Raw genomic sequence first — 27,079 nt, 5'->3', positions numbered from 1 at the left:
CTTACCGATCCCAAACTTTTGAGCGGTGGTGTATATATACATTACTTGTATCATATCACAAAGCACAGTGTAGATCTTGTGTTAGAGCGGACTAAAGAGATCAGGATGTGTTTGTGGGTAACGATGCGTGTGTACCTGTGAGGCGCTCCACCCTGAGCCTCAGTCTGAACTGGGACTCGTGCTGAGTTTGATCTGGACTCCTCTGACTCCACGTCTCCTCCAGACTCACACCAGACGGCAGATGCACCTCGTAGCTCCTGGCAGGGGTCTGGACGCTCAGGAGCGAGTCTGCTTTACCCTCCACCCTCACATCTGCATCATCCCTGACTGCGTCACTGCTGAGGAGCACAGAGAGGACCACAGCGCTCAAACACTCATGATCAGAAGTCTGTCTCGATTCTGGGGGGAGGACAAGTGTCCATGCAAGCCTCTGTGATATTCTTCAGTCAACATTTAATTTAAGGTCTCCTTTAATAAGCGGGTATGTGTGTTTCTGTAACAATCAAACACTACCAGAAAAGATTCAGCATGAACAGCTGTAAAAAAAAAAAAAAAATTAAAAAAAAAGAAGAAGAAAAATGAACAAAAAATGGCTAATTTAAAAAGATACATTTCAACTGTACCACCTAATTGTCCACATTATTATATAATTATGCATGCACAGTTAAAAGGTTCATTTTAATGGGCAAATTACACAAAGCATTTATGTGTCTATAAATCTAGTTCTGACACGAGGACTTCTGGCAAAACAGAAAAACTAAAAAGTGAGCTGTGGCCAAAACAACTTTTTATTTGAACATTGTCCAACAGTGACATCTGCTGCTATACTCCTGCACTGCTGATTGAGTGTTCAGCAGGACTGTGGTGAATACTCCTCCGATTATATGTTAACAAGGACAGTAAACCAGACATGATTATATTCATATTATTCTATTGCTGTTGTTGTTATGTGATCAATCTTAGCGTGCGCTCTGAACATATACATTTCTGGCTAATTACCAGTGCAAAGACAGTAATCAGGCTTCGCTGCTAATCAATGTCCTGTCAGTAGTTTATGGCTGCTTCACTCATATTCTGTGATGAACCGCTGAAATCAACATTAATAACTGAACGAGTATGAATAGAGACATAAACCCGCACTTTACCGGATGAACAAGAGGCCGCTCTGCAGTTTCTGTCTGAGCTCCAAAAAGACGAGGTCTTTTTGCGCAGTCTTTTCCATTATATCCCTTACCAGAAAATAAATCTATATTACAGAACTAATTCATGTATCGACTCTACTGAAGAATCCCACGCGACACGAAAAAACAACGTGACATTAAATATCCGCGACACCGTCGTGACGTCAGGAGAAATACATTATTTCAAATTAAAAGTCTTCCATAAACCGTTTTCCAAAATACTGCGAAAACACTGTACGGTGTTATTTTATCTGTGTAAATAATACTAGATACAGAGTACATTATTATTAAATTAGTCATTTTATTGACATTTATTTAAAAATCACTGTCTACTCAGTATTTATCAAGAAAGACATATTAACTAACTAAATAAATAACTAAAAAATTGTCTAGAACACACAAGAAGGAGCATGAATACGTTTTATGTAATATAATAAAATATAATATAATATAACAAACGTATATAGTTAAAGAGTTCACGGAATTAAAGCGCTTAAACAAATCACCATACATTTTAGGCGTCTTTTATTAGTTTTAAAATATTTAAAGGGGTCAGAATATGTCTTTTGTTGAGGGAAAAAAGTTTTAGTTTTAAAAGAAAAAAGTAAATCTGTAATCTTCTGAAGGACTTTCGCGGTACTGCTGGTACGCGCGTGCGCACTTTCAGCGCGCGGACTTACTCGTGACGTCAAGCAGTGCGCGATCGGCAGTGGCGGGAGATTTTCCAGTGTGTTATCGATCAAGTTCGTGTTCCGGAGAAAAACATTAACGAATAAAATGTGGAACCAAGGTATTTGTTTCAGTAATGATCTGTGTTTATGTTTAACAAACGGTGGCTCCTAGCTTGCTGAGTTTTGCTAACTGCTAATTCAACTCTCTTGCATCGTGTTGTTGTCTGTTACTCGAGCTACAGTCCTGCTTCACTGTGAACATGTCGATGTCGGTTCACACATGCAGTGCTCTCGATGGAAATATAAATTCTCTCTGTGTTTCTCAGGTAAATACGGTGAGGCCAATGTGTCTGGATACACTCAGTCTCCAGGAGGATTCGGGTCTCCAGCCGCCTCTCAGGGAGGAGACAAGAAAGGGGTCAGTATCTTCTGTCTCGACTGGATTATATATAACGTTAACTCAACAAAAGCAGAATAAGAATACAAATTATGAGTTCAGATATAAAAACCTCTAAGTGCCGTATGAAATGTTCTTCTAAAATGAGTTATTATTATTCTCATATTCAGTTATTTTACTTGAAGGGAAGACACTGCAGGTAAACAGTTTTTTCACGCACCTGTCAATTTTTTGATTTTGGGCTTTTTGGCTTTTCATAAAGTGTTTTTTCAGAGTAATGGAAAGAAACCCTACAAAAGACACCATCAAGTAGTTCTTATATAGCACTGTGTTGATAGATTTCAAGTACAATACATATTTTTAAAGACCGTCTTCTCAAAATGAGTTTTTTCTCCAACACTGAGCCATAAATCTCCACTTCAGTGGCACTTACACACACCAAACGTTACATATTTACTCCTTTCTGTAATCTAACATTTTTTACAAAGGCATGTTCATATATAATTTTCTTGATCAAATACAACATTCTATTCCCCCCAAAATTTTGAAAATATATAGTTTTGCGGCTGTTCAAAGTAGTTTCTGAATTATGGAGTGACAAAAAGAGACACCCAGAACTCCCTCTGTAAAAACTTTTGACTCTAATATGCCAAAAAACTTCAACCAGTGTTCAGATTTTTGTTCTAGAAATTTATGCAAATTAGGGCATATCTCAATTGCTTATTTAAACATACCATTTTTAGAAAACTGTATGAAATTATCAATGTAATCAATCATCTTAGTAAGTAAGGTGTTAACAATTAGTTTTTTCTTTTACCCTGTTCACCTGCAGTGTTTCGCCACAACGAAAATAACCTATTCAGTGCCATTACATGTTTATTATATTTAGTCTGTCTCTTCAAGAAACCTGAAAATCTGAGGTGTTGCAGCTACCTAAAGGAAATACTAATGACTGGTTAATTACTAAACAGAAATCAAAGTAAATCAAAGCTAAGAAAAAAAAAACTGTATAAAGTTGACAAAAGCACTGGGGCAGGGTGAGAGTAAAGTGTGCTGTGTGTTGTGCAGAGAGCTCGAGCGCAGCAGATCGTTCCCTGCACCGTATCCCAGCTGATGTCTGCGGTGCAGGCCGAGGACGTCTTCAGAGTGGGAGAGGTCGAGATCGCACAGGTCAGTCTGATTACATGCATCTCCATCGAAGTCAGGGAACACAAGCTCAGTCACCCAATACACCTTTATCACAGCGGAGGTGCTCGTCGAAGCCATGATGCTCGTCCATGTGCTGTAATCACCTGCTTGAATTAACACCTGTTAAAATGAGCATCTGCAGGAAGATTTTCAGAGATGGGTGAAGAGATGTTCTGATGATTACTGTGCACAGAATTTTCCAAATTTGACTGAACTTTATCTTTTTTTTTTCAGCCATTTTGACAGCCCTAGTGTACGCTGGTGTTAATCGAAATATGCGTTTCATTTTGTAAGGCTTCGGCCAAGAATATACATACAAATATATGACTCATTATTGTTTCTAATTATTCCTTCTACTTTCTCTTTCCTCTCTTTTTTCTTTTGTGATAATACCCATCACCAATGTACGGAAGAGGATTGGGGCCAAGCGATAATAATAAAATAATAAAACCATCTCGAGATTAAAGTCATCATATTGCGAGATTAAACTCGTTAAATTTCGAGAATAAAGTCGTTGTGTTTTGAGAAAAAAAAGTCGAAATGAAATGTAAAGAATAACGCATTTGATCAGTGTTCATTGCGTAGCTTACTGATAGAGGACATGGCAAAGTTGCATCACTTAGTCAAGGTATATTTTACTTTCTTTCAGTAACAAAGAAATACTATCAACTTTAGCTAATTATTAATCATTTAAAACGGCAGATTCTTGCCTTTTTCCAAAATGTTGTTATTGTTTTAAAAACTGTAATTCTCAGTGCTCTTTATAATTATAAATCATCTTTAATAACAGCGGAAGCCCTATACCCCAAACTATCATTTGTACCTTTTATTATACATTTGATTTCTTAAAAATGTATTTTATTACCTGAATTACTTCTGTCCAAAATAATTCTGTTAATTTGCAATATTTGAGTATAATGGGCTTTAAGTGCTCCGCAGTTTCTCCAACATGCTGAAGAGAAGTGATTATATTTGGAAGATATATTAATTTTCCAAGCATACTCTTGCCAATGTGGAGATTCTTACGTTTTCTTTTAAACTTTGTTTCCAGTCTCCTTCTGTTATTTTATCATCTAATTCAGTTTCCCACTTTGTTTTAATATTATATAAACCCATATACTTAATTGCTTTGAATATATTATTTATTCGACCCATCAAGTTATCTACTCTATTTTACTAACTTTAATAATAAAACACAACAGAGGGTGAATATCATCTATTTGTTTTATTTTAATCTCATCCTTTAACGTATTATTTGATAATATTTGTCAAATAATGTTTATTTTTATTTTTTCACCAATACTCTCAAATGTCTCCATCTCGTTGTCTCCTTTTTTATTTTAGTTCTCAGACACCACTGCTTTAGTTCTCAGGGATCAATATCCTCATCTTTGACTTTGATTATTTTTTCTTTAAAACCAGGGCCTCGTTTATACTTGGTGTTAACTCTTTCCCCGCCTTTGACAGAATTTTCCGTCTTTCCATGTTATCATTGTTATACAGTAGGAGGCGCTATTGCAAATCTTATAAAAGAGTACTGAATCTCTGGATTGAAACACAGGTGAAGAAGAACCAGAAACAAGCAATCGCAGATGTAACTGTGCAATCATCAAACATTAAACCACATCTAAATGAAAACGGCCTTCTGTTACTGACTGAAATGTTGACCAAGGACGTGTTTTAGGACTGTGATCCACTCCATCTGTGTTTTCATCTTCATTCTGAATCCTATTCTGATTTAGTCCTGGGGTCCAAACAATACATACAAAACCCAATAATTACAATCACAATTACTCCTGAATATATCATATGTAAATACACATGAAAAAAAAAACAATACAAAAAGTACTAATTAAAAGAATAATAAAATAATGAAAAACAACATAGCACATAATACAGCCTCACTCAACCAATCCAGACAATATTATGATATTGAAAACAAATACAGTCTTAGTCTTTTTTTAAAACCAGTTTTTCCCCTTGATTTCACGAACCCCAACTGGAAGATTGTTCCAAAACACAATTGACCTATAAAACACGGTCCTCTTCATAGAGTCAGATTTAGGTAGGGGTAAAGAGATCTATTCGCCTCTCTTGTGTAATGTGAATGCTTATCTGAATAGTAAATTATATTATCATAAAGAAATTTAGGAGTCCGACTAAACAGCTGTGAATTTAGAAACTGTGCACATGGACATAACTGCAACAGCTCTACCCATTTTAGCAACAACTGTGTTAATTTGATCAGACCATGACAATGTGGAATCAAGCCAAAGTCCAAGATGCTTCGCCTTTTTTACTTGCTGTATATTTTGACCATTTACTTGTATATTAATTTTATGATTATCAGATAATCTATACTTAGAACCAAATATTATACTCATAGTTTTTGAAATATTTAGAACAAGTTTATTTGTTTTGATCCAGTTATACAATTTGCTAATCTCACAAGACAGAACCTGATTAAGCTCTGAACATGTAGGGGCTGCATAATAAAGAGTAGTATCATCAGCAAACATAGTCAGTGTAGCCTCACTGAGTATATACGGCATATCATTTGTAAAAATTGAAAATAACAAAGGTCCGAGGCAACTTCCTTGAGGAACACCACAATCCAGGGACTTGCTACAAGATAATGCACCATTAAAAAAAAACTCTTTGCGACCTCTCCAACAAATAGCTCTTAAACCACTTGATTGCTCAGGAAGTAAACCATAACTAATAAGTTAGGAAATCAAAATGTCATGGTCGATCACATCGAAGGCAGCACTGAAGTCCAGTAGTAGTGTACCCACTAGCATTGAATTATCAATTGATGTTAGCCAGCTTTCCGACATTTGTGTCATTGCAGTGCAAGTGGAAAGACCATACCTAGAAGCATGCTGAAACATCGTAGTCAAATCATCGTTAGAAAAGTAATCTTGCACTTGCTTAAATACAATATTTTACAATAATTTACTTAGAATAGGGAAAAGGCCAAGTTGTCTGTACCAGCAGACCTCCGAACAGTCAAAGATCTCAGCAACATTTCCACCTGCACGACATTAACCTGATGAAATTCAAAACTACACAGTTTATCTTTGGGTTGTGATAAACTTTAGGCTTTATTTTGCATTAACAAATGAACCGACTGTACATTTTGTATTAACTTACCAAAAATGAAGTCTGTGCATTTGGTTTACCAAAAGACAAGATTATGTTGAATTAAGCTTCAATTATTTTTGCCCAAACCGAGTCAGAAGCTGTCCACTCTTTAAGATCTCTTTTAGTAAATCAATCTCACTGGCTTTAAAGCAAGAAAGACCGTCATTTTGTAGTAACTGTAACTATGTGGATAAAATGTTTTTTAAGACTGTGTTTTTCTGTGTACCGCTTGAGGACGCTGTTGGTGGCTTGTGTATCGTAGATCCACTTCTCTAAATAACTAACTATCCTTGATATACCACAGTGCCACAGTATGTGTGAGTGTGTGATGATGCTCCGAACCGACCACACGTGAACAAACTCACCCCTTTATCATCTCAATTAAATGTTTCAAAGGGGTCATATAAAGTTGCAAAAAAAAAAAGAACATCATTTTGTGTATTTGGTGTTATGCGATGTGTTTATGTGGTTTAATGTAAAAAAAAACACATTGTCCACATACTGTACGATATTGTTTATCCCAACCTTATGCCCCATCTTTCTGAAACAGGTTGTTTTTTTTTAAAGCGAGGTGTGCTCTGATTGGCCAGCGGTCTATCCAGTGCACTGTGATTGGCCGAATACCTCAAGTCTAATACCTAATGAATACCTAGTCACTTTTCTGTCATTTTCTTCAAAGTATTTTTGCATATTTTAAGAACAAGTTGGTAGGGTTGCACAATGTCAATATGCAGCAGTAATTGTGCACATGATTTCTGCTTTTCTCGTTGACGCATAATCGCCTTCAGTTATTTTCACACTGGCTATATCCTGAAAACGTTTCATTTCACATTTGTGTTATCTTGCAGTAAGCGTTCATGGTTGCGGTTTACAAATATCAAGAGTTGAAGTCCCCTAATAAGAGCTTTCTCTTAAAGGGGCAGTATGTAATATTTAGGATGATATATTGACAGAAATGCAATAGAAAAGTGAAAGTCGTGACATTTGCCAATTGTGGTGACCCTTATTCAGAATTGATGCTCTGCATTTAACCCATCCAAAAGATTTAATGGGGGAAAACAGAATCCAGAAAAATTAAAATGAGGAGGAAAAAAAACAGAATTTGGTAAAAATAAGTGATTTCATAGGGTCCCACGGCAGGGTCATGATGAAACAGGAAAGTAGTTGTGTAAGCATTCGTGGCTGATGTACTTGTGCAAGCATATCCCTAATATGTTTACACACAGGCCCTTTATTTTTGTTTTCGTCTGGATTTGTGTAGGTAACTATTGTTGGTGTGATCAGAAGCACTGATAAATCCACCATCAACATCCAGTATAAGGTGGATGACATGACGGCGGCTCCCATGGATGTGAAGCAGTGGATCGACACCGAGGTATCGCTTCAGATGGCTTCCAGAGCTGCGATCATATTGAGATTCAGTTTGTAGTTAACTGAAACCATAAACAATCTCATTCATTACTTGAAAGTTTAAATATACATTTATTTCAGCTAGTTTTCAGATTATATAGATGTATTTAAACAATCAAGAACCGTTAAACATGACAAACACAACTACTGAAAATGAAAATGTTAAAAATTAGTTCAAAAAACTAAAATAGTATCCCAATGATACAAAACTGGCACTGCAGTGAGTAAATAAAGTGATGGACATTTAGTGAATAGATTTGTCTGGTTATCCTCAGATGTGTTTGCTAGACAAGCTAGAAATGTGTCCTTTTTTAGTGCAACTTCTGTGGTTTCTGCAGGTCTTAAAATGGTCATAAGTTTTAATTCGCACTTTGTCTTTACACTAAAGGCCTTTAGAAAATCTTAATCTGAGCAGAAAGGCTTAAGTTAATGGCGTAGCAATAAATGTTTCATCCATTGTGAAAATATCTTCCTCAGTATTAAATTTTTGTAACAAAATCTCAACGTCCTAAAGTTCAGGTACTTTAATTCACTTGAGATGCAAATTTATAACATCTCCACACAGTTGAGTTTATGCTTCAAATAAGAACAGATACCTGTCATTGGGGAATGAAACATTATTTTCTGATTGAATTAAGTGCATTTTTCTAAGCTCATTGACAGACACTTGGTTAAATCAAGTTTCTCATAAAAACTTTGTCTTTTATACTTCAAGTAACTGTTCCTTCATAAAATGCAGAAACCCTGATGAAATTGTTTAAATCTATTTATTCAGAAACCTAAGTCATGGAAATTGACTGATTAAAGGAAGTTTGGGAATATTTATTCATAAGTCTTTTTGTTTTCCAGGACATGGGTGTGGATAACTCAGTCATTCCTCCAGGCTCTTATGTCAAAGTCTCGGGCAACCTCCGCTCTTTTCAGGTGAGAACTTGTGTGCAATTGATGACAATCTTAATTAAAGTGCTGTTGGATATGTGCTTACATGTGTAAGTGTGAATGGAGTTGTTGCACAATGTCATTATATTATAATTTCCTGTGCTTTCTGCAGTTTGAGAAATGAAATATTTTTTTTACTTCATTCATTCAAGATCACCGTTTATATTCCTCTGCTGGGAGTTTTGGCAGGTTCATAACTCATAACTTGTGCACCATTTGTTTATCTTCAAATAGAGTACCCTACTTGCCCATTGGTCTCCATCCATCATGGCTCCCTGAACATGTTCAGTGATATATTTATATGTGAATGGTGTATGAACCACCAACCAGGAGTGTTTGGTCTCATTGCAGAATAACCGGTCTTTGGTGGCGTTCAGCGTCCGAGTGCTGGAGGACATGAATGAAGTCACCTCACACATGCTGGAGGTTGTAAACGCTCATATGCAGCAGAGCAAACCACAGAGCATGGTGAGATTAACATATCCTTCTCACCCTACCCTTCTGCTTTTCTCTCACTCTGCAGCTCATAGATCACATTTATGATATGCTTATTTGTGCATGTTGGGCTTGGTCGTGAATTAAGCCGATGCAGGGTTACTATGTAAACAATATATCCGCGTACGTACATTGCATACGTTGTTTATGTATGTGATACTTTCCAAAATGGAGCGATAGGGTGACGCGGAGCAGACGAATTGTTGAAAAAAGTCTTGCATGAAAAGTATTCTCGTAGCTTTGTAAAATTATGGTTGATTTAAGTTTTTGGGTGAACTATCCCTTTGAGCAGAATTAGGAGTGACCGATCTTCCCAAAATATCATATCACCATCTTTTCACACCATATCACTGTCCGTATCATGATCTTCCCAATTTTAAGAGGTACTATAAAGATTCCCCAGACTGGAACAAGCCTTTGCTTCATCTGTTTGAACAATTTAAACACTGTATTGCATTAAACATCATCCAAAATGTTGACTAAAGCCAGAGTTAAACTTTAAAACGCTAAGCTACATCACTATATGAATCAGACATGCATGGATTCTTATTAAAGTTAAAAAGGGATTAAATCAGGAGCAGTGAGTGATCTTGTGTTCTGTTGTTTAATTAACATTAATGACACAGACAGTAGCAGGTATTTGCGTTACACTTGATGAAATTGATCTAATATACTGACACTCATCCATTTTCTTGCCTAGTTGTTACACTTAAAACATAACTGACTGTCTATACATAAATACTCAAGACGTATTTCTGTGTATTTGACCGTTAATGCACGCATCTGAAAGCCCAAGGATACTTCTCTCGTCTGTGTTTAGCTGCGTGTCGGAGTGTGCACACAGAACATGTTTCATTTGCAGTTCATGTGCTTTTAATAACTCCTATTGAAATAAAGCATGCCCCACAGTAGACTGCATTATACGCTAGTCACATTACATGATTGGACTGATTTGGACATTAGGTTTTGGGGAAGCGAAACACACCGATCTAAAGGAGTGGAACGGAGTGCTGCACAAATCGTAATCTGAAACTAAAATGTGATTCTTCGCACTATTACTGCTAGCTCACGTTTCGTTGTTTTTGAATGTGCCACCACGTGATGAACAAACATGATGGAGACGTGACGTGATTTGACCAGCCACAGTCATCTAGTGGACAATCATTGCTCTTAACCTGAACCTTATAATGAAGATTATTAGTGAATATGATTCACTTGAAGTAGATCATAGACTTCAAACTCGTCCGTTCGCCCACCCCTGAGCACAATGTTAGAGATCAAGATGCTCTCTGGAAGATATTAAAATCTTATATAATGTAATATATGAAAAAATGACCCAACATTCTGTGCTTTGCATTTTAATATTTATGGTTTACGTTTGATAATAAAAGGCCTTGTGGAAGTAATTTAATTCAGAAAACTTCAATTAAATATTTATTATAATGGCAATAATAATTGTACCCTGAGTTTGAATAGTCTAATTAGTTAAATTTATTACAATTATTTAACAATAATGCTCCTTTTTTTTCTAATTAAATTTTTATTGGTTCTGTTTTTCACTTTTCTAACATTTATTTATATTATTAAAAACAGTGGTAGTCAAACGCATACATTTTTTAAAATGTAATTATATGATGTTTGATCAATCCTTTCATTTTTGGGCAGGCAAAGTGCTGCACAACAGAGGTTTACTGTTTCCTTGAACACTGAGAACTGTAATATACTTGTTTCTGTTGTAAACTGAAAAGTAAAACCAAACGTTTACTTTGATGGGTTGTTGAGTTGATATGTATTCCTTTTTTTTGTTTTTGACAAAACTCATCGTTCTGAAAAGCGAGGTGTGCTCTGATTGGCCAGCGGTCTATCCAGTGCACTGTGATTGGCCGAATACCTCAAGCCTAATACCTAATGAATACCTAGTCACTTTTCTGTCATTTTCTTCAAAGTATTTTTGCATATTTTAAGAACAAGTTGGTAGGGTTGCACAATGTCAATATGCAGCAGTAATTGTGCACATGATTTCTGCTTTTCTCGTTGACGCATAATCGCCTTCAGTTATTTTCACACTGGCTATATCCTGGAAATGTTTCATTTCACCTTTGTGTTATCTTGCAGTTAGCGTTCATGGTTGCGGTTTACAAATATCAAGAGTTGAAGTCCCCTAATAAGAGCTTTCTCTTAACCCTAAAACCGTATTCTGGACAAATGTGGGCAAAATAATTTTGATTTATTTTAAAAAAATACTTCCCTTGATCTGAGCGGTACAAGACTTGGTTACTTTTCCTAAGTTTGACTCCTGAACACACACAATTTTTTTTGACTCAATTCTACGATGTTAAGTGGGTGGAAAAAAAAAAACTCCTTAATCTTGTATTTGGGTCAAAAATGGGCACCCATAGAAATGAATGAGAAAAACTGTAATTTAGAGCATTCTTGTTTTTTTGTAAAAATAAATTAATAGATCCAATACAATGCATATCTAACATACACACAAATGAAGGGCTGATCCTGTACAACATTCTCATCATGGCAAAAACTCACACTCATACACACACACACACAAACAATGCATTCAATGAGCTTATGACACAGCTGGGCTAATGTCTGACCATGTTTTTTGGTATGATCCAATCATCCACCTGGCTCATCACCCTCTCTCTCTCACACACACACACACACACCCACTCACTCACACACACTCACACAGACACACAGACACAGACACACACACACAATGATCTACATTAGAGCATAATTTACATAGAAAATATGGTACTTTTTGAGGTAAATAAATTCAAAAATTTTAAATGGATAGACAAAACTTTATCGAAGACAGTGATATAACATTTATAATAAATAAATCACACCTGAGTCCTCTGTGCCCACATTTGTCCACAATTACAGGATTAAGGGCTATAAAGTGAATACGGTTTGAGGGTTAAAGGGGCAGTGTAATATTTATGATAATATGATATATTGACCGAAATGCAATAGAAAATTGAAAGTCGTGACATCTGTGCTTTGCATTTTAATATTTCTGGTTTACGTTTGATAATAAATATAATATTTTTTAAAGGTTTTAATTTAATTTAAAAAAAAAAAAAGTAAGGTCTCAGTGTTCAAGGTTTACTGTTTCCTTGAACACTGAGAACTGCATTCTACTGTGCAACTGTAATATACTTATTTCTGTCGTAAACTGAAAAGTAAAACCAAACTTTTACTTTGGGTTGTTGAGTTGATATGTATTCTGGTAGTTGTTCTCAAATGAGATGCTGGATCAGGATTCTTGAGGCCGATCACCAAAAGCAGTATTTGCCGATACAATCAAAGATGTGATCTTTTTAAAGCCTTCTTTTATCATCTAGAATTATTTATTCTAAGACTCCATTCAGGAATTTTAGACATTTATTCAGGACCTTAATTTAATTTTTTAATGAATTCCCCTCTTAGGTGACTCTTGTAAGAGGGGATTTTTTAATTTGAGGGGTGGAGGGGATTTTTTTTAGACATCATCTCACATAAATGTTAAATCATGCACTGCATTTTTTGTTTTTACAACAGGGTTTCCTTGGGGTCTTAAGTCTTAAATTGTACAAGAAAGTCTTAATTATGATTTCAAGACATCTTTAAATTTATGGACGGTATTGCGATATGGCTGAATGTGACGATTAAACTCCAAAAGGCTGTGATTTAATAAAATAAAAATGAGCACTGCACGAGGAAACAGTTTTATTTCTACCAAACGCTACACCTGCTGCAGAGAATGAATGAGCATTTTCAGTACAACTGTTGTTTTGTTCAGAGTTCAGACTAATGCTAAAATCGCCCCATGTTTTTACCCTGCAAACACGCAGAGCTTTAAATGTGAACCGGTGGATCGATAAGAAGACAACGCATTATAAATATCTAAACATAGGGTTGTGTGATTTGTAGGGTCTGCGATAATATCGTAATTGTTGTTTTAACAATTTGTGATTTTAATATTAGTATATCGTGAAAAGCAAACACGAAACAGGACCATTTTATTCCTGAATGAATCAAACGTTTAAATGATTAGTTTTAATCGTAATGACTTATTAACAGTGACTTGCTGCTGCTTACTGTTTGAATAATTTCAAACATCGGTTTTCAGTGTTTTAAGTTTAAAATATCAAAACAATATTTATGCATTTGTAACGGCAGGTTAAAGTATATTCCATGTCCCACAGAGTGCATTAAACAGTGTGTAAATGACTCTTCTAATGCAGCCTCTGTGTTTCCTCTGCATGAGAATATAAATTCTGTTGATGCTGATTTAATTTGCTTGGTAACAACCAGTGTTGGGAGTAACAGCGTTTAAGTATAACGGCGTTAGTAAAATTTTCAGTAACGGAGTAATCTAATTAATTACTTTTCCCATTGTTGCAACGGCGTCATCGTTACTGAGAATGTAAAGTGTCGCGTTACTACAGTTTGGTTGAATAAAGCGCAAGGTGTCATGCTTTGGCTAGTGGCTACACATCAGCTGCCTGACACCGTTGCAAATCCGATGATGATTGGCTGGGTGGGCTGTGCCTCCCTGCACCTCACATCAACACATGCTAACATGTTACTGTAATGAATATTTAATGCTGTGTTCACACCAGACGCGACTTGTGTGAATAAATTAATTTTAAAAGTATTTCATGTAGTTGAATGTAGTTGTTTTAAACTCAAATATGCGGTTTATTTATAAAGACAGCGTCTATTTAAGAATGCGTTTCGCTGATATTCGGAGGTTGTCCATTCACGTCTTTGCATTGACTTAACATTGAAATCACTCGCGACAGACGCTCTATTTGCGTCTGGTGTGAACGCATCATGAGAGTTGGATAGTGTTCTGTTCATTGTGCAGTAACGTTAGGCCTAATATACAGTTACAGAGATTTGCACTAATGGCCAGCTTTCCCTTTGTTTCTTTTTACCCAAGTTTAAATTTGTTTGTCTTAATTTTGCACTTGAATTTTATTTGCAATATTTATTTTTATGTTTTATTTCTATGCATATCATATGGCAAGGTGCAATCTATTGAGTTCAAATAAATAAAACATTTCTAAAATACTTAGTGTTTTCATCATCCAATCAGTTAATATTAACATCTTGTATATTAAAGATGTTATATGACATAATAGCATTATGGATTGGAACATAAAACATAACGTCACAGTTACTTTGCTGAGTAACTAATTACTTTTACTGAGTGTTAACTGAGTTACTAACTCGGTTACATTTTAGGAGAAGTAATTTGTAACTGTAACTAATTACTTTTTTAAAGTATGATGACCAACACTGGTAACAACCCAAATGTAAGAATTTGACCGAGAAGATGGTGCAAACTTTTCGAAAAAAAATGGCTTAAAAGTTAAAAGGCCCATTAAGACTTGTAGGAAATTATTAATTTCTATTACTGCTGTAAACTGAGCGCACACAATATGAAGAATATCAAAAGATTCATGAGTCCACAGCAGTCCCTAAGATATCAGCACAATAACACACTTGTGTAATCATCGTTATTGATAAAATCACAGAATATTAGCAGAATATATTTTGGTCAATATCGCACGATCCTAATTTAATTAATTGATATATTAATTTATTGATAATTACGTTTAAGTAAAGTTTATAAAAAAAATATATATTTTTATAGGCATTGCCCTATACCCCGCTCACATGGTATTCATTTTATTTGTGCAGGTCTTAAAGTCTTATATTTTAGCTTAAAATCCTGCAGAAGCTCTGTACAGTCGTGCAGTTGTTGTACAATAGTTTACACACAGCGCAAGCCTGATATTGTGAGCTGTATGTGAGGCGGTCTTTAACACCGGGTTCTCACACACACACACACACACAGTGCAGTGCAGTCCATGTGTGGTACATTAGCATCTTTCACACAGGAGTCTGCTCCTGATCCAAGGCTTTATACTACAAACAGAGCTTTTATCCATTATTTAGTTTTAAAGTCTAAACATTGTTGCTGGAAATGCTCTTTCAGTTCTGGTTTTACACCGTGCAGTAGCTAATATAATCTTTTATGTGTTTAAACACAGTAAATGGAAGAAACATTTTTTTCCTTTGCATGTACTTCTAGATTGATGTATCAAGTTACTCACCACATTCTACATTAAATCTCACCATTGACAGAATCCACTCTTCCGTCTGTCTTAAGCATTGAACTCTTTATTACAAGCAATCCTGCAGTTCATAAAGAACTTTGTTTTTCATCCTCCACGAGTGCAATCTGTTATTGCCTTGTTTATCTAAAAGTGCTCTTCATTATTATGTGTGTGTGCTGCGAGTGAGCATGAGTCTCCAGGAGAGCACACGATGCTGAATGGTTCAAACACAGGCAAGAATTCAAAAGAAATGCAGTTTATAAACTTAAGTGAGGATGCAACACTGCCTCGAGAGTACAAGTGATAATTCCTGTGTGGACCGTGCAGCTCGCTTACAACGCCTCGCTCTCACAACATCAGCTGGAGATCGGCCTTTACACAGACCGCCGATCCTAAAGACTGGTGTGTGCAGCAGACCGAACAGAGACACACAGACTACAGAGTGCACTTTACTGTGTAGTGTTCACACACACTCGTCCACATCATTTTAGTCATCCACAATCATAGAGCCCTAGATAATCAAATATGTTAAATAATATAATCTCTTACACCATTTCATTGTGTTTGCATGAATGATTTTTTTTTCTCTGTTGTGACTAGTGTTTGCTAATCAAAGCTGTTTCTGTTGTAGATGGGAGGAGGTGCAGGAACGAACATGATGCCCGCGGTGCACACTAGCATGAGCTCCACAGGAAGTTACTCTGGCGCTAATATGATGTTAGTCAATGGTTTAAGTGCCAACCAGAATCAGGCGAGTCAATAATGCTTCATTCTACAAGAGTTGAACTGTGTGTGTGCACGTGTGTGTGCACGTGTGTGTGTGTGCACGTGTGTGTGTGTGCGTGTGCGATGCCATTCAAAAGTGCAGGATCAGTAATATTTTCTACTTTTTTTTTTTTTTCTGCTCATCAAGGCTGCATTTAATTTGTTCAAACTGTGATATTGTGAAATATCATTGCAATTTAAAATAATGTTTCTGTTTTAACATGCTGTAAAATAATTAATTCCTGTGATGCAACGCTGAATTTTCTTTCACTGCTGGTTCAGGGTTACTTTATTTTTTAATTTCAGCAAGGATGTTAAATCGATAGAAAGTGATCCTAAATTGCTTGTTTTCTAAATGCGGTTCTTTTTAACATTAGTATTCCTCAAAGAGAGTGTTTTAGTTTTTCTGATGTGTGCTCTGGTGTCTGCAGGTTCTGGGTCTGATCAAGAGCTGTCACGAGCCTCAAGGCATCAGCATGCAGGACCTGAAGCAGAAGCTGAGCAGCATGAGCGTCACGGTCATCAGGTACAGACCTCTCCTCCTGGGACGCCACTCTTACCAGGAAGGGCTTCTGTGGTGGGCCTTTGACGTGGCTCTTCCTCTTTCTTAGTTTCAGTTTCTCTTCTTTGAAGCCAAGTGAGCTTTGAGAAAACATGTCCTTTATTTCCCTGAAGGGCTTCCTCTATTTTCTGTCTGTGTTCATGTGAGCTTCATCTGAATCTCGGTGGTTTGTTTCCCAGTTTATGAGGCTATTTCTGTCCTAATTTAGAAATGGTATTTCATCATCTTTCTGCTTTTAGTTCGGTCTTTAACAAAGATATCACAGTTTTGTATTTAATTTACTTTTGATATTTTTTTTCCGTTTTCAAATTGACTTGTATTTTCAGTTTAGCCTTTGTACCTTTCAAATCCGTAGCAAATTCTATCCGTTTCATTCTTTTAATGCACATTTTTATTTTGTTGTTAACCCTCATGTCAAGTTCCACGAGAGGATTTTCATTTTCCTAAAAATGCTAGTTATCGCAGTGGACATCAACTTACTGAGTTTCCTCAAAGGGTATAACAACTTCCCCAAAAAATATATATGTACTTGGTTGCAGTTAAAAATGACCGGCGTACCAAAATTTCTTCTGCATATTTCATTCTATTTTGTCACCAAATCATGATTACATTTTTTCTCAACTTGTTTTCTTTGAGTCCGCACAGGTTTTTTTATTTCCTTAAGGAACTGTTTGATCTTAGGCTTCATTGATCTGAATGTATGCATCTCAGCTTGAGTGAACATTGCCAAAATAATCTAGAAATAATGCTTTTTTTACTCAGAAACTGGGGTGCATGAGCTCAGATCAATGAGGCCTACTATTAGCCACAAAGCAGCGCAATACCAAAGCTAACTGAAAGAACATTGAATCCAGGATTAAGCGATAAAACAACATAATGAGAGATGTACAAGCAGTTTTTCAAAGGCTGGTCATTTGTGCCTGGAAACAGTAAATTAGTAAAAAGATTTAAGTTTAATAGGGTTCAATAATCACTTGAAGAACAGCATGAAGTTAGATGTCAAAAGTAACAGAAACCTTTAAAATGTATAGTCCTCTTTGAACCACAACAGATGTACGTGCACATCAGGAAGGAGCTTTTATTAAAAAAAAAACCTGACCACAAATAACCATCTCCGTAGATAACAATGCTGATGAACGGCAACAGTTAAAATTAATATAAGTTACTAAGCCGTCTATCTGGCTGTTTTTGTAGTTATGATGAAGCAACAGTACAGAGAAATTCAGCAATGTGACAAATGTGCAACAACACAAAAAAAGTGCTATGTGCAGTCCGCATTTCTGACCATTAGAATTAGTAACACGTAACAAGTGTGAGATGATCTTGACAGCAGATATGAGTGCTAAACTGATGATAAAGTCTCACCTGCGTGAGAAAACGACCAGCCTAAGCAACTATTGAGATGTTAGCGACTCATAACCGCTCAGTGTTTCTCATTATTCACAGACATGTGCTCTTAGACATACACAAGTGACATTTTTAGCAAACCTAAAGTGGCAAAAACAGTAATAAATCAGTAAAGCTGAGCTGATAACTCATTACCGTTTAAGTTTTAAAAAAATCACGTTTTTGTTTTTGAAAGAAGTCTCTTATGCTCACCAAACTGCATTTAATTATTCATAAACGGCAAAAACAGTGATCTTGTAAAATATTCTTACAGGTTAAAGTAACTTCCATTTTAATTTCAGTGTCATTAGTCTTTGCCAATCATAATTGATGATAATTGAGCAGTAGCTACTAATAATGGTTCTTATTATAAATGTTAAGTTTCTTGGCTGCCTTAAATTTGTGTGCAAACCATGATGATAGTTTTTCTTTTTGTTGTTGGTTTTTTTAGAATTCTTTGAATAGAAAGTTCAAAGGAACTGCTTTTATTTGAAACTGCGTTTAATTTTTAACCACCAGATGTTTCGCAGATTGCAATATGCAAATGATTGTCAAACTCTTTCTATGTAATGCTGAACCAAGTCAACTGTGTGAAAAGGCGTCTAAAAACACAAGCCCAGGCCCGAGTCTAATATCTGTCGACTGCACCTCATCACCTAACACCAGTTCTTTTCACTCCGGCTTGATTCTCACTTCTCCTTCCGTTTTTACAGGCAAATTGTGGATTTTCTCAGCAACGAAGGACACATTTTCTCCACTATTGATGAGGACCACTTCAGATCAACAGACAATGAAGCCTAATCACCTTTGTGGTCAGATCTACATAGTGTTCATGAAAAAAATAAAAAATTCAATTAGTTTTGGTCATTTTAATAAAAGCACACTCATATAAAGCTATTTTCGTTCAAGTTCAGCATACTGTAATAAAAAGCAGTGAAAAGGACATGATTTACAATAAATGTTCTGTTTGTTAAACCTTGTGTCGTCTGAAGTATTTTATATTAGCATAATGTTTCGGTGCAGAGGAGACTCGTATTAGCTGGTGCTTCTTTCTTTTTTTATTCTCTGGTTTCTTTGGCACGCCTTGCTAAGAAGACCGCAGAATACAAGTGTCCTTGAACTAATAAAACAAGCTTTCGTGTGGGTTTTTAAATGAATCTTCGATAGACTCATAGTCATGTTCAGAGTCGAGGTCAGCGTCCGAGAGTCCCTGTGCTGTTATTGGAGGAAGAAAAGGGAAGAATAGATTAGTATACACTATTTCAGCTCCCTGATGGGCCGTTCCAAATATATAGCTAGCAACAAACATCTTAAAATGCAAAACGAACCTGATTTGTATGCTGTTGTGGGGCTTTTCACATACGTGTTGTGCACCGTGACGCTGTGAGCTGCTGAAGAGGCTTTCCGGGGCAACAGTGGAGGGGGCAGCTCTAGAGTCTAATGGAGTTGCAGAAAATTAAAAAAAAAAATCATAAGCTGCTGAGCCAGCTAAACAAATAAGAAAAGAGGAACGTGATGATGGTTTGTGTTTCTGTTCAGTAATACTGGCATGCATGGTTACCATCCCACACGGTGCTTGCAAAAGACTTTATAGTGATGGTGAGTTATGCATGTATCAATAATTCCCCCAAAAACTCACCCATGATGAATGACATGCTCTTGCTCACACAGTGAAATTGAAGGAAACCGTCAAGCTTCAAAGATAAAGTGCAACTAGTTCATGCAACTAGTGCGATGCTGTCCGAATCTGTACCTTAAGTTGGCACTAAACATTTGACCACAGTGCTGTAAATCTGCAGTGAAAGTTTTAACAATTCACTATGAATTACGCCAGTGGGGTTTTTATTCTTCAGTGCATCTGCATGTGAATGATTTATTGACTTCAAGACCGTCTTGTTTTATTCCTGAATTATCTGTACTTCTTTTCATCATTTATTATTTGTGTATTCAAAATGTTATTTTTTTATGCAGTTGTAATTGCTGTGATAATCTTCCGACGCAGCACTACAGTGTGCATATGGATTGTGTTGATAAACTGATTTAATTTAATTGGTAACAGTCCTATAGTGTCTTATTACTCGAAATTAATTCATTGCATAGAGGTAAAAGTTATTTCTGTCACAAATTGTAAAAAAAAAATCGTATTTGTCTTTTATTGCATTTGTTATTACCTTTAGAAATACCTTTTATAGATCAATTATGCTTTCTAGACATTTATTTATGGATAACAGTTTGTATGTTTAAACAAGCAATAAAGGAGTATTAGTGCTTCATATTGACCCAAAACCAAAAACAGACTACGTGATATTTTGTCAGTATTGGAGGTTGAACGCATCTATCCTGAGTCACTCTCATTGTAAAGCAAAGAGCATGTTAGAAATTTTGCTAAACATCTTCTGTTTCACAGAGCAAGCTGTGTGGATTGGGAACAGGATGATCATATTTTTGGATGAGCCATACTTTTAACGGTTTCATGTAAATATATCAGCAATTTTTCCATCACTAATTAACATGAACCACAGAGGGGAATTTCAGAAAATGTAGTAATAGATAAAACTAATAGCCCATCTAAGAATGACTCGTTATGAAACCTTGGTATTGGTGTTTGAACGCTGCATTTCTGTTGTAGTGGGTGAAATAAAAAGTGCATGCTTACATCTTCAGGCAGAGGCGGAGCAGGAGCTCGTTTTTCCTTTTTCTCACCCAGCGAAAGGTTGTCAAGCTGTTTGGTCACGGCGCTCCTTAGTTTTGATGATTTCGGTTTAGATTTGGACTTCTTTGGCACTTCTGCAGTGGATGGCTTCCTCTTTGGCGGACGAGGAGGTGGTTCCTCAATTTTGCTCACGAGTTTATGATATTCATAGTAGAATTTCTCAGTAACCTCTGTGACTGTCTCTACATGACGTTCTGGGGACGTGGACCACGGCAGATGATCGGAGGTGAAGCACAGAGACATTTGTATCCAGCGTACTGGCAGCTCAAAGCAGCGGTCTGGTTGATTTGGTAGACTTGTCAACACTATAGTCTCTGTGAAAGTCTCCTCAAGCTGAAGTGCTGGTAACCCCATCAGCGGATCTTTTTCTAGCTCTTTGTCCCGAGTCACCACTTTAACATCCAGAGGCAAAGTGCTGCTTATTAATTCTGTTAATTTGTACTTCTTGTTGTCTGAAAGCTTTTCCACAAAGTGACCTGCCATAAACAGTGGCAGAGAGATTTCCTCGCTGTCGTCTTCATCTTCCTCATCCTCGTCCTCATCCACCTCCGTAGTCCGCTTGCAAATTAAACATTCAGCTTTCTGAGCAGCTCCATCCATCGGCGCCTTTCCCAAAACCTCCAGCTGTTCTCCGACACTGAGCGCAGGGATTCCCTCTTCCTCCACCGCCTCGCAGTGACGGGTCACGCTCACTTTCAGTCCTGGAGTCTGAGAGGATGCCAAGTATAGCTCATACACTGATTCAAATTCCCGGGCCCTTCTTCTCATTCGTCCATTATAGCTCTTGGAGATGACGAAGTACTGTTTTCCCTTCCTCCCCTTTGGAGTCGAGGCTAATATCATTGTTGTTGTGCTACACGCATGTAACACGAGCTGCCTGCCACTTTGCAGTTCATGGAACCAGCTGCAATTAAAAAACTGATTGCCTTCTGGGGCATCAAGGATCTCTGCCATAGTCGGGAAGGACTGCGCTGGCTGACTCGCAACTTCAGTCATTGATAGCGGGGTTATGAAAACTAAATCTGGGAACTGTTCTGTCACATCCTCGACGTCCACTTCCAGGCTGGATGGGAACTTGACTACATTCTTCCTCACTATATGTAAAAAGAAGGACAGAAAGAAAATCATTAACAAACATGTATTCCATATATCAAGCTTTTATGATTAGAGCGTCCATTCCTGCTGCTGGAGAGCCAGTGTCCTGCAGAGTTTAGCTCCATACACACCTGCCTGGATCTTTCTAGTAATCCTCAATTAGGATGTGTTTAATTAGGATGGAGCATGATAATTGCCCTCCAGGAGCATGACTGGACACCTCTGTTCTATGACAGGTGTACTTAGTCCCAATCATGGAGGACTCCAAATCTGCTCCAACACTTTGGCCTGTATTTTTCAGGTAAACCCCAAGACCTTGATTAGTCCAAGTGTGTTAGTTACAGCTAAACTCTACTGGTAGGTATTGAGTGAAGACTGATAGCCCTATTCAACCAACATAGTGCTTGACTGGGGGATCTGCAAACCATTCTTTGAGCTCGCCAAAAAAGTAATTTTATTTAATTTACATGCTGCTTTTGATGCAATGTTCAGAAGTTATTAATTTCAACTTCAGACTGCTTTGCTGATTATATTATAAAGTTGCTTTCGAGGAAAGTCGGTTAAGTCTTCTGGTAGTTTCTCCAGGCATGCAAAACCAACTCCTATCTTCTTAAATAGGAAAATACTAGAATCTTAAACATTGCTTGGATCATTACAAATCACAGGAAAAAAAAAATATATATATATATGGAATATTTTATCAAAGGGCAAGATGAACCAGCCAATGGACACCCAATGCATTTCAGGACAAGGATGGTTTCTATGAGAAGTGGAGCTTCGTTACTAGTTGGCAATTTACTCTTTTTATATATATAAGGTGAAAAGTAACAATGTATTTTTGCAGGCCAAATTTTTCTGGGTGGTGTTGGCGCAGTGGATAAGACACATGCCTTTGGTGTGAGATACCAATGTGTCCCTGAGCAAGACACTTAACCCCTAGTTGCTCCAGAGGCGTGCGACCTTTGACATATATAGCAATTGTAAGTCGCTTTGGATAAAAACGTCAGCTAAATGAATAAATGTGAATGTAAAACCTGGAAACTATTTCACATTTTAGCAGATTCAGACTCCTTTTATTTGTCATTTTTATGCTTCACATAAAAACTGAATTGCATTCACACGTCAGTAATTAAGAGCAAAAATATAATACAAATAGCTAATAGATAAGAATCCTAATAAATGAAGTAAAATTCACCAAACTAGAATTAAAAATTAGAGTCTTTTAAGTGCACTTCACATTCTCAGATCAAGCAGCCTAGAAGTGCAGCTCTTCTGGTTCCATTGTTTGGAAGTCAATGGGTCTCTGAAGGGGTTTTTGGGTAAACGGCTGAAATAAGGACTGTGGCTCACACAAGTCGTGCAAGATATTTTCACGTTTCATTCTAAACATTTTACTTGGCTTTAAAATGGCAATTGCTAACAAGTGGCTAAATGGGCATATCTTAATTTCTGCAATAATCCAGAAACCAATGAAGGAACCAGGGTGATGCTAACTCCCAGTGCTAAAAAATGCATCATCTGTGCTGAACAATTATGGATCTGGCTTTGGCACCAGCAACCTGTCAACGGGACAAAGACTTGACAAATATTTAAAGAGGGACACTGTTGTACTTACTATGCATGATGGCACTAATTTCATACACTGGGCTAAAAATCAACGTGCTTCCACTGTTCTTCTCTGCTTTACTGCGGAAGTGACGACAGCTCAGTCTGGATGATGACATGATTTCCTGTAGAGAGTAGCCACGGTCACTCTGGCACTCGTAAAACTCTCCTCTGAGGTCCAGGGGAAGCAGGATCTCTGCAGAGGCCATGTTCTGCCCAAACACCTGACACCGCGCCAGTCTTTCTCCATTCCTGGCCTCCTCCACTGACAGCAGGGTCAGCTGTTTTCCTGCAGATAGCGTGAAGTTGTCTATAGTCAGCTCGGTTTGGCATATGAAGGTGAAGGAGCCACAGGCATCCACTCCAACAGGACACAAACCCACAATTTCCTCTATTGTATTGTACGGTAGGTCCTCAGCGATGAGACTGAAGTGACCTAGAGAGATGCACAGTGTGTTAATAAACTTCCCCAGTTAGCTTTCAGTCTACAAATTAATTTCCTTGAACAACTTCCTCCTTGAAGACTTAAGTTCTGTCTTGTTTATGGATAGACAACTGCTTTGGGTAAAAAAATGGATTTAAAGTGCTGTATTTTAATGCATGCATTTTCTTTCATATTTAAGATCATCTAAGTGTTCTCAACTGCTATTTTGGGAAATAAAATAACTAAAATATTGATTGTACTACAAGTGGTAACTAAATCCAATTTTTAAATAGAGATAGTATGTTAAATCCACATTTTTAGTTCATATTTATGGTGTCCCAAAATACCAGTTAAGAAGACTTAAATGACCTTAGGTTTATCTTAAGAAGCATTTTAAGTACATTATGAAAGTACACTTTTTCACCTGGAGATTTAATACTTAAATATTTACAAGTATTAAATATTTAATTGTTTTTAGTAATAATTTCTTCTTTCCCTATTATTTGATTTTAAATGCATGATCTCAACTTAAAGCGTTGCTTGTTTTGAACATCTATGCACGATATAATGATGTATGGATAGGATAAGAAAGATCTGTATGTCTGTCCGATGGCTGGGAAACCTGTTTGAAAACAATCTTTATTTCTTTGAAAATTCCGTTTGGTGACATTAGAACACTTCAATAACACATTTTGCCATTTCAACAATGCTTTACTCTAAATCTATGTGAATCCTGTCCCAGCTTTTTACTCAATAATGTAAGAAGAGGTTTCACTAGGTCCAAATCCTCAACTCTAGGTTATATTCATTTACTTGGCAACGCCTTGCTGTTGTTTAAGGGCTCACCTGTATATCCAGTCGGCAGTTCAAAGGAAGTTCCAGTGTCGATCTCCTCACATGACACAGACAGGAGCTCTAGACCAATGATCTTCACAAAATCTCCAGTAGATAAACACACCTCACTCCCTGAAAGCTCATACACGGACCCTGAAAACAATAACACTTCATCATGGCCTAGTTGCATAATATCCTGGGTTCATTTTATACGAATTTCCTGTAATGTTAAGATTAACTTTGATCATAAAGTAAAACATGCCATAGCCTCCTGACTGCAATAAAATGAAAGTTGTAAAATTTTATTTATTTAAAAAAAAATGTTTTTACATAGTTACATTGTTTTGAGGATAAGAAAAAAAAACAAATATATATATATATATATTCAGTACTAGTACATTTTTAGTTTGCAGACCATTTATTTTTCTATAATTCTAGGTTCCTCTGTAAAACAAACGAAAAAAAACCCGAAAATGTTGGAAAAAGATTTTGTATTTTGTATGCTTGCATTTAATAGAAATCAGATTCCCAGGACTTTGTCAGCTCCAGGACACTTGCACCTGAACCAAACTTTGCACAAAGATTCTCCTTCATGGCATGAAAGAGATTAGAGAAAGATTTGATATGTTATAAACCGTTTTCTGCTTAAAGTCTCTTAATATTTCCATATTAATGTGTTCTTTAGGCAACATGTAATGAAAAAATAAGCATAATAATGAGAGTAATACCCTAGCAACATTTTCATATAAAAGCTCATATTTCATAGGAATATTGATATATAATTAATTTTTTATGTCTACCTAAAATGCCTGATAACTTTGTCCTCCACAGTAGACGTGTATATGTACGCTCCGAAAGCCTTAAAGATGTCCGGAGATATTCTTTTAAGAGAAACTATTTGAAAATGAGTCTGAATATGATACGACCTTCCTCTGTGAAGAGGCATAGTTCCTATTATCGTACGCAGCCTTTGTTTTATTTGTACTTCAATGTTGTATTTAATCAAATGAAGAACACTGTGTTTATTTGAAGCAGTCTTGGGTCGGGTCACAGAGAGTGTAGGACGAGACTAAACTCGACTGCTCGTCCGCTTTCACATCAGCTTGCACTGAAGGTTTCATATGCGCATTGTTTATTTTTATTTTTCACTCTGTTTTCAATGTAGAAATGAGTCAGATCTAAACTAAACAGAAACAGCATCATATACTTGACAAGTCACATAGGTTTCTAAAAAGTGCATGCCTGTTTAATACAGGGTCAAAGCTCCATATAAAGAACTAATAATAGAGTTAAGCTTCAAAATGTCATTATTTCTACATCATTGTACATCTATGGGGCTAAAATCAAAGTCTCAACAAATATTCTTGTTCCTTATTTAAAAAAAATGGTTGGAAGATACATACAACTGGGAGAATTATTAACAAACACAATGCAAAATATATACATGGACATAGTGGAACACACACACACAAACAAAACAAGACAAAAAACTGGTGAAGACCAGTATTATCTTGCTTCTTGTTTTGTGTTTTTATGCCTTGAGGAAGTCTCATACAGAATGCACAGGAATAGAGAGTATGTAAATCATAAGAACCTACCCTGGAAATAGACCCCAGAGCAGATCTGCAGGATGCGGGGTAGAGACCGCTGATCCAGACCGCTGATGAAGAATCGCAGAGACTGGAGGTCTCCCATCTCTCACAGCTAACAGACAAGCACACACTGAGCTGCTCTTCTGTGTGCACACACTAGAACTAGAAGACAGGTCAGACTCAGAGAGGAAGTCTCAGAGGAACTCACCCAGAACCACCAACGCTGCACAAGACTTTCGTTTGCATATGTTTATTGATTGATTTAAATAGATACACTTCAATTCAATCTCAATACATGTAACTTTAAATAATTTTAATAATGCATTAATAATTAATGTTTATACGGTTACACTTGTCATTCAGCCTTATGTATAACTACAACTGTCTCCCGGGAATTTAAGTCCGAGTCTTCCTTATATGGCGAAGGCTAAGCTCATTAATATTAATCGAGCATTACTGCTATAGGTTAGTCTCCGCAAAGGGGCGTTGACTTGCGTCCGTCATTCACCGCCGAGTGATTCGCTGATTCGCTAATTAAGTGACGCCC

The 27,079-nt window shown here is 36.7% G+C and overlaps 3 protein-coding genes across 14 annotated transcripts in view; 1 reads left to right on the top strand and 2 right to left on the bottom strand.

The window, feature by feature from the left end:
• ube3d (ubiquitin protein ligase E3D) overlaps positions 1-1,333 on the bottom strand; it is a 35,431-nt gene extending 34,098 nt beyond the window's left edge. For 2 of the 5 annotated variants that reach the window (XM_052578468.1, XM_052578467.1), the window contains exons 1-2: positions 1,146-1,332; positions 136-338 (exon numbers count right to left, since the gene is read on the bottom strand). In XM_052578468.1, coding sequence (XP_052434428.1) covers positions 136-338; positions 1,146-1,222 — 280 coding nt within the window. In that variant the 5' untranslated portion in view covers positions 1,223-1,332. Of the gene's footprint in view, positions 1-135; positions 339-1,145 lie in introns of all 5 variants that reach the window. The other 3 variants (XM_052578466.1, XM_052578471.1, XM_052578469.1) reach the window with 3 other exon arrangements.
• The window catches only part of rpa2 (replication protein A2), a 32,970-nt gene extending 13,726 nt beyond the window's left edge, over positions 1-19,244 (top strand). The window contains exons 1-9 of one of the 8 annotated variants that reach the window (XM_052578479.1): positions 1,806-1,971; positions 2,179-2,270; positions 3,318-3,419; positions 7,843-7,956; positions 8,841-8,915; positions 9,282-9,398; positions 16,188-16,307; positions 16,753-16,847; positions 18,983-19,244. In XM_052578479.1, coding sequence (XP_052434439.1) covers positions 1,959-1,971; positions 2,179-2,270; positions 3,318-3,419; positions 7,843-7,956; positions 8,841-8,915; positions 9,282-9,398; positions 16,188-16,307; positions 16,753-16,847; positions 18,983-19,070 — 816 coding nt within the window. In that variant the 5' untranslated portion in view covers positions 1,806-1,958 and the 3' untranslated portion in view covers positions 19,071-19,244. Of the gene's footprint in view, positions 1-1,805; positions 1,972-2,178; positions 2,271-3,317; positions 3,420-7,842; positions 7,957-8,840; positions 8,916-9,281; positions 9,399-16,187; positions 16,308-16,752; positions 16,848-18,982 lie in introns of those variants that run through there. The other 7 variants (XM_052578482.1, XM_052578481.1, XM_052578485.1 and 4 more) reach the window with 7 other exon arrangements.
• On the bottom strand, positions 19,124-26,919 carry themis2 (thymocyte selection associated family member 2). The gene is made up of 6 exons (XM_052578464.1): positions 26,539-26,919; positions 24,953-25,093; positions 23,693-24,118; positions 20,926-22,076; positions 19,598-19,706; positions 19,124-19,484 (listed from the first exon to the last, which is right to left on the bottom strand). The coding sequence occupies exons 1-6, from the start codon at positions 26,633-26,635 to the stop codon at positions 19,390-19,392; spliced, it is 2,019 nt and encodes a 672-aa protein (XP_052434424.1). The 5' UTR covers positions 26,636-26,919; the 3' UTR covers positions 19,124-19,389.
• Positions 26,920-27,079: the final 160 nt, after the last annotated feature.

The sequence above is a fragment of the Carassius gibelio genome, chromosome B16 (assembly GCF_023724105.1).
Source record: "Carassius gibelio isolate Cgi1373 ecotype wild population from Czech Republic chromosome B16, carGib1.2-hapl.c, whole genome shotgun sequence".
Taxonomy (NCBI): Eukaryota; Metazoa; Chordata; class Actinopteri; order Cypriniformes; family Cyprinidae; genus Carassius; species Carassius gibelio.
Note: the sequence above shows the minus strand (reverse complement) of the source record. Positions and strands in the feature narration are given on the sequence as shown.

Bases quoted from the DNA above. Each gene is read 5' to 3' on its own strand.
- themis2 (XM_052578464.1), bottom strand. From the start codon at position 26,635: ATGGGAGACCTCCAGTCTCTGCGATTCTTCATCAGCGGTCTGGATCAG. The intron at 19,707-20,925 runs GTAAGCATGCAC...CAACTCCATTAG, and splicing joins CTCCGCCTCTGCCTGAAGAT to ACTCTAGAGCTGCCCCCTCC. The intron at 19,485-19,597 runs GTTCGTTTTGCA...CTCCAATAACAG, and splicing joins CACAACAGCATACAAATCAG to CACAGGGACTCTCGGACGCT.